Source organism: Sabethes cyaneus, chromosome 2 (genome assembly GCF_943734655.1).
Source record: "Sabethes cyaneus chromosome 2, idSabCyanKW18_F2, whole genome shotgun sequence".
NCBI lineage: Eukaryota > Metazoa > Arthropoda > Insecta > Diptera > Culicidae > Sabethes > Sabethes cyaneus.
In genome coordinates this window covers 8821076-8832202 of record NC_071354.1, presented here as the reverse complement: position 1 = coordinate 8832202, position 11127 = coordinate 8821076, and the positions used below count along the sequence as shown (strand labels likewise).

The 11127-nt window shown below is 41.4% G+C and overlaps 1 protein-coding gene across 1 annotated transcript; it reads right to left on the bottom strand.

The window, feature by feature from the left end:
• Positions 1-1330: 1330 nt before the first annotated feature.
• Positions 1331-2023, bottom strand: LOC128737104 (enhancer of split mbeta protein-like). Its single transcript, XM_053831668.1, has one exon. It carries the CDS (start codon positions 2021-2023, stop codon positions 1331-1333), a length of 693 nt encoding a protein of 230 aa, XP_053687643.1.
• Between the last annotated feature and the right edge of the window lie 9104 nt (positions 2024-11127).

Sequence of the window (11127 nt, the reverse complement as noted above, 5' to 3'; positions counted from 1 at the left end):
CGAAGAAGAAAGGAAACAAGAGGGAAAGCATAAAAGCAGGACTTACGGGTTCCAACAACAGCAGCAGCAACAGCAGCAGCAGCATGCTGCTGCTCGGTTCGATCGTGGGAAAAAATATTTTTCTCATGGTTCGAAAAATGCGAACAGCTTGCCATCACAGCCTACTGCTCTGCTTTAGTCAAAGATGTTGGCCCCGAGGGGGTTGGGCTGGCTCTGGGACGAGCGCGATCGACGGTGATCGTAGCATGTGCTCGCCTGCTTCGGTTCGGTTCGGTTTGGTAGCTGTGCTTGCTACGTTCTAATTGGAATTAATAACAGCTGCTGTTTTTTTTATCGCTACATTCAGCGTAGCTGTTTGCAACTTTTTTTTTGCTTGCTTGCTTGCTTGCTTGCCACTGGCTGTTATTCTGCGCTATCTGTGCGCTCTGGGCGGTGGGTGGCTCGATCGAGATCGAGACGAGCGCACCAGGATCGGCCGGACGAGCGGAAAAACAACATTTTCTTCGACTTGTTTTTTTGTTTTGTTTTCGAGTGTTGCTGCTGCTGCAACAGCAGCAACCAATTCGTTATCGTTTTGCCTCATTTTCAAGACCAAACACAGAGAAGATCGCCGTCGAAGCAAGGAGGAAACAAAAAAAAAAAAAGATCGAAACATTCAAGGTCGTCCAGAGGAAGCGGAAAGCGGTTCAAGGATTTTCGGTTTCGGTTCGGATGTTTTTTGTTTTTCGACAATGATAAGAGTGAGGTTTAATTTTTTCAAATATTTACTTATTTTGTTTATTGTTACATTGTTCGATTTTTTTGCGAAAAAAAGAACGGTTTTTTGATTCTGTTTCGTTTTGCTCGCTTGAATCACAGCAATTGCAGCCAACTGCGCAATTTGTAAACAATCTAATAAGTCTTGCTTGAACAAACGTCTAGCTAGTGGTTTCATAAAAAATTTCTTCTGAACTAAAATGCAGAAATAAAACAGATTCTTTCTCAGCGAAAAAAAAACACTAACAAAAGATAACCTTAAGACCTAAAAGTCCCTAAAGAACGGTAATATCACAAACTCTTAAACGATTAGAGTGAAAAAAGTGTCCTAACTCCTATTAAAGCTATACCCATTATACGATTGTTTTGAGTGAAATATTTTATAACTGTCAACTGTGTTACTCGCTTTTGTACTGCCAGCTTCGTCACCTTCACGGGGGCGGGGCATATGCGCGACACTTGAGATCTCTGGATTGAGGAATTTGGTTGCGTTTGAGTGATAAGTCTTGCTGTTGTCACTGGTACCGGTTCCACTCACAGAACGGGAGGGAAAGGAGGAAGAGTTGAGCAGAATCTACCACGGCCGCCACACGGATTCCTGGATTTTGAGCAGGCCGGAAGTGGATTGATCGGCGGCGGAACCATTCGAACACTCGCTGGGGTTGGGCGACGGGCTGTTGGAGTTGCCGCTGCCGGAACGGAACGATTGCGGGGTCAGTGGCATCTGGTAGGATTGCATATCGACGGCGGAGGACGAGCTGGTCGAGAACGGCGAAACTGGCGGGCTCTGCAGGTTCTGTTCGACGTGCACGGACAGGGGCGACACTTTGTCCATATCGTTCAGTCGGTGTCCGAGGTGGGTCATCAGCTTTGTGCCGAGCTTGATGTCGACTCCGGGCGTGGAAGCTAAGCAGCGGGACACTTCATTGGCGGCATGGGTAAATCCGGCACGGAACCGGTCGGCATCGATGACTGGATTGACGGTTAGGCGGTTCTGTCGGCGCAGTTTGTGAAAGTGGCGCACGGTAAGTTCCAGGATGTCGGCTTTTTCCAGCTTCGAGACGTTTTCGCCCTCGGACTGCAGAGCGCAAACCATCAGCTCCTTCAGCTCGTCCAGGCAACGGTTGATCCGGGCACGACGCTTGCGTTCCAGCATCGGCTTCATCACTTTACGGTACTGGTATGTCCGGGATAGCGGTTCCAGCGCACTGGGCTGTGAGATTTTGCCGCCCATCGTCGGCTCTGCTACCATGTTGGCGTACACCATTGTGCTTCTGTTGATCACTTCACAATTGCCTTTCGCACAAGACTAATGTATGTCCTTTGTATCTTGGGGTTTTTGACTTCCCGTAACTTCACTTCACTTTCTTCCAGAGCAATTCTCACTCTCTCAGAAAAAAAACTGTTTTTGTTTATCTTCGGTCGGTTATTCCTTCAGCAGCGAAACACACACTGAACTGATGAACTGATAGCGATGAAATTCCGAAAGACGAGTGCGTCTTTTGTAAACTTCGTTACAAACTGAACGAACGAACGTACGTACGTTGTGAACGGTACGAGAACGAGATGTGAAATGAAACAAAATTGTACCGAGTCCCGCTTTTATACTCGGAGCAGCGCCGAGCGACTCGTGGGAACCTAAACTCAACTGTATTTCCCACACGAGTTTACCACCTGCAAATGTATACTGCGATCGTAACCATCTGTCGCTTTTATGTTTTCTCTCTCATGCTCTCTTCGTTCGTGTTCTCCGTTCCTGCTTCGCGCGTTCTACACGGCTTCTTCCCTCTTCCTGCGCCCGGTTGGTTTTGGTTTGGCTCACTGCGCTGCCTACTATGCTTCCCTCCCCTCGCACACTTCCACCCCTGCGCAGCGGTCCCTATCCTGGCCCATCGAGCACTCGAACGGCAGCCAGCTCAGCTCGGGGTATAACGATATTTTTTGTTTAACTTCTTCATTATATGAAAATATCAGTTTAACTTTTTTTTTCTCCTTCTCTTCCCTTCTGGTTTAATATGACTAGTTTTTAACACATTGAAGCCTAGATCGATAGGGCACCATTAGCAAAGGAGCGGCAGGAACAACCAACATGACCAGAGCAGCCAAGCAGGGCCAGACGGCGGACGGTTCGACGGGGAGAGCATTGTAATCTCGTTCGGAAAACAAATGCCCGCGCGCTTAGCACACGTTATTTTTTCCGAAACTTTCTCACGCTCGGCTCCTCCGGCTGTTATGTTCGACTCGACGATGGTGTGCTGTGCTGTGTGGTGTGGTTCGGTGGTTCGTGGTTGCTGCCGGTCCGCCGGAGATCTATTTGGGCTGAGTTGTTGATTTTTATTCACTCGCTTTCGTCTCGCCCCTTCCGGTCCATTCCCGCATCCACCCATTCGGAGCCAATGTGTACGATATGTAGAGTTGATTTGACGATCAACGGCGGCAAGCGACGCTCACACTTTTGCCACGAGTTTTGGCCTCTGCCGGGCGTTCGGTCTGCCAGCCAGCATGCTGATCTGCGATGGCATTAGAGGACCGTGAGTGAACCGTGGGGCGCGCGCATTACGATACTGTCCGCAGCACCACCGCACCAGTCGGTGCGGTGCAACGGAAATCCCTTTCGACTTTGGAGGCTGCTCTGGCAGCCTCTGATGATGATATTCAAATGGCAACCCCGAAGGGGAGCCTAATCGAATGCGCGACGCGAAACTGGTTTTCCGCCGTCGTCGTCGTCGTACACAAGCAAACCAGATAATCTCCGGCCGAGCCGCCGTGGATGGCGGATTGAGCAAGAGTCAATTTGGCACGAGCTAAGCACACTCTCGGTTCAGCTACTACGCTACACTCGGCACGGTCGACGACGTCGTCGTCGTCGTGGCGACGACTTGTTATCGCAGTGCGGCCGGATACTCGATCACTCACGGGGGCCAGCCAGCCAGGGTGCACGGTTCGCATAATCGTCGCACGCGTTTATAGTCAACCCACCAAGTGGCGCGGCGGCCGTTGGTGGCAATGTTCCACATCGGCGGCGCAGCCCCGACGGGTGTGCCGGAATGTGATGGGAAAAAATTAGCGCGACTCGAGCGTGCACTCGTTATCAGAATGCCAGCCAGCAGCCAGCAGCAGCGTTGATATATTTATAAATTAGACGGCCGAAAGGGGCCTACTTCGATGGGGCCAGGCGATGGGTGGTGACGTGTGACGTTTCTATGGAGCTGTCGAACAAAAACGAGCAAACGGTCGGTTTGACAGCTTCAAGACGGATGCGGCTGTGTGGTTTAGTCGTTTAGTGGTGACATGAAAAATAAAAACAGGAATTGCATCATACCAGAGCGGTCAACAAGCTCAGCAATACAATGGAGATATTAGCGAAAAATGTTTTTTGGGGTTCTAATTTATGTAAGAAGCATCGCCCCGCTATCGAACAACAGAACAGAACAAAACAATTTCTTCGTATGAAAAAAAACATAACGTCATGCAATGCGAAAGGAAGTTCGACTTATAAAATGGTTTTGTCTCAAACTGCTTTTAACAGGACGTTCGAAACAGATCAACTTGAAGTTGGATAAATAGAACTTAGTATGAATTAGAAATGCATTCAATGAATTATTTCTTCCTATTTGCTCATTTTTGTTAAACGAGAAGGATGACCCTTTTCCATGGAACCATACAAACCCATTTTGTTTATTCCATTACTTATTACTTTACTAATACATTACTTCGATAATAAGAACTGGAATGCGCGTTTTTCCTATTATGTATGGACACTGAAATTATCATAATGAACGTGCTCCCATTTGTATAATAGACCTCTAGTGTTTATAAAGGATTACGAAGAATCGTGTTTCTGAGAAATAGGCAAAATATCGAAAGTTACAAATTAAAAATGCATTTATCAAATCGAAATAATGCATTTGCATTTATTAAATCGAAATTCATGGCCAATTTTGGTCTTAAATGCCATCATGAGAGTGTAATAAAATCCAAATTGTACTTGGATTACTATAGCGTCTAGCGTCGGACTTTTGGACTTTAAAAACAGTTTTCATGCTCAAAATAATATTTCTTTTCAAGAAAATTTATTTATTTCATTCTTTCTTTCTATCAAAGCACAACGTTTTTGAGATCCCAAAAGTCAACGACGAATATTTGAACCTTAATATCAATGATAATGAAGCACATATTAGGCAGATATTATAAGCGTATTGGTGCCACGCTTATTATCATTGCCTTAAATAATATATCATAAAAACCTAGTAACCTGAGACTGCAGGGCTGCAATAAAGCACGCGCTGCTGAAAAATTGTGAAAAAACGGTCCGTTTCCATGGTTTACTTTGAAAATAGTTTATCAACCGAAAATAAACACCGACAGGTAGCAATGCAATATTATCGTTTGCACTTATTAAGAGCAGACCCTACTCTGGAAACTGGAAAAAATGAAATTTGTTTCTCTTGCATTTTCGGGAGGCTTATAGCTTCAGAAATGTTGCGCCAAATGGATTTTTGATATCTAATTTCGTTGAACAGTTACAGCAAAAACTATAGGATCGTCTTAAGGAAAAACACTGTACAAAACTTGAAACGCGATTTTCTCGAAACCATGTTTTTTCAGCTGGCGGAACGTATATCTCAGCATCTAGTATGCCGATATGACTGATTTTTTTTTTCAGCATGTAAAATTTAATTATCTAAATTGTTATGAAGCCGTTTTTTGATATTTAATTTTTTAATTTTTTTATGATCTCTCAATTGGTCATTTTGGCAATTTTTCGAATTTTTAAAAACCGCTGCATAAAATCATGGATGTTTCCATAGTAACTCCGTCAGGGTGAACTCGACGCTCCTCCAATGAATGTCAAAATATTGTGCCCACTTGTGCTCAATCACCGCCATTATCGCTCGTGGAAAGCTGGATAACCAAAAAACCCCAACACTAACTTTAATTCCTACATCCGAAATTAAACCACGAAAATCCAGATTTCGACCTTCCAGAGAAGGGTCAACTCTTAACAACATCGTACTGTAAAATAATATCAAAGCTTTCAACGTGCGAGATCTGAAATTTCTGATGAAAATTTATTGATCAAACGACTCTAAACAGAAATCAACGTTCCGAATGCTAAGATGTTTACATATGAATATTAAAAGTCGTTGAAATAATTCAAAGTTGATTAATTTTGAAGTTATCGACAAAGCACTAAAATATCTTTTACCGATTGATACTTATACGCCTGACAGATCAGAAACAAAATAATTTGGCATTGTAAAGCAAAGCAAAGCCTAGGTGCTACATTGCGTTATCAAAACTTGAGCTTCTGTTTTTATACGACAGACTTCGCAGCCAGCTGGTGGAGTACAGGACAAATGCGGGGCCAATTTGGCATTGTACGAAAACAAAAAGTATTAACGACAAGCTCGTCAGAGTACATTTATGGCAGTCAGCATGGCACCGAATATCACCCTTCGCTTCCCTTCTTCAGTGTACAACATGCTCCCATAGATTCGGGAAACCATCGCAAAAATATAAAATTAGCTCAACTAACCTGCTAGCTGTAATACTGCTACTCGAGGCACTAAACATTGCATTCTATAGGTTCCATTACTTTTTGGGGCATAAATTACACTAAATACTGAGATTTCTGTCAAGCTAAAATTCATCACTATGTGGGTCATTCCACGCGAAGTGTCCGAGTTTTTTGTAATCGACCTTCACGAATTTGAACCAAATTTCGCCAGATTGTTCGTTATCGGCCAAAAAGCAAAAATCGAAAATTTGGTGCTGATCGGACATTCCCTCGATTAATGGGAGCACCTCCAGTTTTAAGGAAAATACCCTTTTTTGTCAAAATCTCTTATTTTCTTTTGCTTATATCTCCGGAAGTATTGGGTTTAGAAAGACACTATTTTCACATTTTTAAAGAAAATTACCCAAGGAATTCGAAAAAAATCTTATTTTTAAGCACCAGTGCTGCCAAACATCTTTAAACTTAATTTGAAAAATAATTTTTCATTTTTCTCTCAATGAAGACAATTTAATCTTAAAAATTCCAACTTCATCGTGTTTTGCAGATTTTTTTCCATAAGAATCACTCATCGCCTCGAGGTATTCTTCGCCAATCCCGAGATATAGCATTTTAAAGCAAGCAATTCCCCCTTTTTTATATAAAACTATAAGCAAAATAACTTTTTTTTGAAGCAGTGATTCTCTACGCAATGTAAAACTACTTTGCCATATCGGGAAAGCATTTATACAATATATAGCAAAGTTTTTCTTAACAGTATGGCCAGCTTTTCAGTTTTTCGTTTGATTTATAGCGCTAGATGAGGAAATGTTACTTCAAAAAGGCATAAAATATACGCTAGTTGTTTGATCATAGCCTTGTAAACTGTTTTTCATCTCGCTAATAGACATGAGCTCTTACCTTCCTTGTTTATTACGTTTATTGTTGCTAGGAGACTAATATTCCCTTAATTAATGTAACTAACCATGCAAATTTGGCAACACTGTTAAGAAAAACCTTGTTATATACCGTATAAATGCTTTTCTGATATGCCAAAGTATTTTTACATTGCGTAGAGAATTACTGATTCAAAAAAAAAAGTTATTTTACTCTTAGTTTTACATTAAAAATTGCTTGCTTTAAAATGCTGTATCTCGGGATCGGCAAAGAATACCTCGGGGCAATGAGTGATTCTTATGTAAAAAAATCTGCGGAACACGATGAAGTTGGAATTTTTGAGATAAAATTGTCTTCATTGAGCGAAAAATGTAAATTTAGTTTTTAAATTGAGTTTAAAAATATTTAGCAGCACTGGTGCTCAAAAATAATATCTTTTTCGAATTCCTTGGATGATTTCCTTTGAAAATGCGAAAATAGTGTCTTTCTAAACTTAGTATTCCCGGAGATATAAGCAAAAGAAAAAAGAGGTTTTGACAAAATCGGGTATTTTCCTTAAAAATGGAGGCGCTCCCATTAATTGAGGGAACGTCCGATCCATACCAAATTTTGGATTTTTACTTTCTAACCGAAAACTAACAATCTGGCAAGATTTGGTTCAAATCCCTGAAGATCGATTACACGTTTGAACTTTTTCTCGGTCACTTGGCATAGAATGACCCATATGTATTTTCAAAGGAGGCCTTGACGCCTGAAAATATCAAAAAATAGTTTTGAAATTGTGCTGAATAACCGCAAAGTGTAACTGAATAAGCCAGCTAAGACCACAAGCAGCTCCAAAGGAACGGTTAGGTCAATAAAGGGCAAACACGAAATTATTGCAAAACTTACAACTGGTCATAGCTTTTTTTTCTCCAGGATGGAAATTAACCAACTGAGAGAAACTGTGTTATTACCCTTTAAAAGGAAGGTAGCTATTGTTTACATCCTCAGAATTTCGTTGCTTGGTATTTTGTTTCGTCCAAGCGAGTCAAATGGAAACGAATGAAAAACTTTTGTTCGCGAATATGGAAAATCCGGAGGTAAGCATCTCAAGAGTCTTAAAACGGCTCAAAGATCGATTAAAATTTGATCACAAACCAGACCCTGGAAGAAAACCGGAAGCGGCTTGCAGAAAGACGGCTAATTTCAACCAAAATCCCAATATGTCAACATATGCCAAGAAGATCAGTGCTTCACAATGCTACGTCCAAAAAGTCAAGTTATAAACTGGATTACATGCATATAAGGTACACAACTTCGCAAACTAGAAAGCCAGAAAACACTACACGCAGGTACTATATTATCCAGATACAGCTGCTTTGTGATAGACGACGTAACATGCGTCAAAACTGGCTTTTAACAAACCCCAGGACAAGAGTTTTAAACCGGAAAAGATAGGTTCAAAGTAGATGATCATTTTAAAAGGAAGATAATGTCGAAATTCGGATCGAAATATTTTATTTTGTAAGCTATCCGCACCCTGTGACATGGGAAGTAAATTTTTTCTCACAAAAGGTGCCATCAATAGTAAAAATACACAATACTGAATACCTCCAAAAAAGACTTTTGCCAGTTTTGCACCAACGCACTGAAAAACCACTGTTTTGGCAAGGTTCCAAAATCGTGTTAGAATGGTATGAGGCTAATTCGGTGCATTTTGTCTCTAAAAACATGAACGTTAAGCGAAAGTGTCGAATATTCTACCAATTTGCCTGTAATAATAGTTCCAATTTATCTAAACTGAATATATTACATGTATAACTGGCATTATCTTCCACAAATCTTCCACACGATTATGAGGAACGTGCTGTTCGAGCCACAGATGCTGTTACCTGATAACTAGTACTAGTTGAAGAACCCCGGAGTATACGAAATGACTGGTTTCATTCCATTTCATAACCATTAGAGAGAACTTAGCTAAATACCGAAGAACAAGGAGCCAATTGACCACGTTTCTGAGATACTCCTCAAAAGCATTAACAGAAGGACAAAGATAGTGCAGAATTAGAACAACTATTCCAAACTAATGACACAAGCAAGTTTTACAAGAAAGGTAACCAATCTTGTAAAGGCTGCATACCGAAGTCTGATATGTGTAGGGACGTAAAAGGGAATCTGTTCATAAACATGTACGAGATGGACCTCAATGGCGAAGTTGCAGAAGAAGGTGGAACGGAAGTAAATCATAGAGAGCCCATGGAAGTAATATCGTAGCACCTGACCTCCAAGATGACTTCCAAAGCCGCCGGCAAGCAACACCTATCAGCAAAGTTTTTTAGATAGAGCTGGTAACCCAAGTAACATTTTTGTTGTATAATAGCTTATCGAGCACTTGTTCCACGGGAATTAGCTGTACGATAGTTGAATAAGCTATTCTTAAATAACAATGTTTGTTGGGAATGGCTCTACACTGGGTTATTTCCAAGATTTGGGAGGAGAGAGAGATACCAGAGGTTTGTTCCATCTACAAAAGGGGTTCGGTTCGACTGCTGCAACTATCCCGGCATAACGCTGGTAAACCCCGCCTACAAGGAACTCTCCCAGATAGTAATACGCCGACTGTGTAACCGATAGCACAAGGTTACGTAGGGAATTATCAAACAAGCAAAGCCATGAGTATAAACGTTCTTAAGAACTTGATCCTTCTTTATCGACAGACAGCAAGGCAGCATACGATATAGTCGATCGAAACTAGATACGGCAGATAAACTGACACGACTGTTCAGAGCTACATTCTATAGAGTGACGATTTTCACGCGCATCTCCGGGACACTCTCGAGCCCCTAGACTCCAGACACAGCGAGAGTTAAGCAAAGTGACAGTTGCATGCTATCGAAGGCTCCAGAACTCATGACTGGGCATAGTAGGAGGTTAGCATATACACAGCAAAGGATGATAGGCACGATTTTCACTGCAGTTAGCTAACTTCTAGGCTTCGCAGATAGCTTTTATATCATAGCCAAGAGCTTTATGACGGCAAGGGCAATTAAATTTCAACGTAAACAGATATAACAGTCGTTATCCCGCTGAAATAAGAAGTATCTTTTTTTGAACAAAAGCTGTTTTTCATTCAAAATTCGTCTAGAGGGTGTTTGATAATAGTTTTTTTTGTTAGGATTATATTTTTATTGTCGGTTTGCACCGAGCAAACTAAGGTGACATGTATTTAATTCGGTTACAATTGCAATAAATTACATACCGTGATCAATACGTATGAAAATTGTTTGTTTTGAAGAAAGTAGATTAATTTTATTACACTGAAATTGTTGAATTTGAGTTGAGTTAAATTAAATGTTGTTAATTTTTTAAAATTTCTGAACAATCTTAACTGAAATTTTGTTGGTATTATTTCCTATGACATTAGAAAGAATAAAAAATCACAAGCAATCATTTCTATTTATGAAACCAGTTTTGATTTGCTCTAAGAACGTATTTCTTACTTCTTCACTTTCGAAACAAAATTGTTCAAAACTATGAAACTATCATAAATCAGTTTAATCAAAATAATAAGCTTGGCTCTCGGCCCATGCATTCCAAGCTAACTCTAAGCGTACAACGCAATTGCAGAGCCAGTGCCGTAATCCTTATTCAGGCATTTGAAACCTATGTGACAGCTGTTCCAAGGTGACAGCTCGCAGACTACAAACGTCCCCTCGTGAAGTAACCCCTATATAGGACTCATCATAGCAACCCGCGTGCATCTTGCGCATTTTAGCACTGCGCCTTAATCTTCATTTCTACTTAATAGAATATCACCCTACTTCTCATCGGCGGGCAAATCATTAATTTCCTCCGCCGGTCGTCGTCTGCGCAGCGAATTATCCGAACCCGACGATAAGGGTGCCACCATTGCATTGTAAGGATAAGAATTTCTGCATAACGGGGTGCAATTCTATCAATAGCCTTAGACGATGGCACACGATTTTACTTTCATC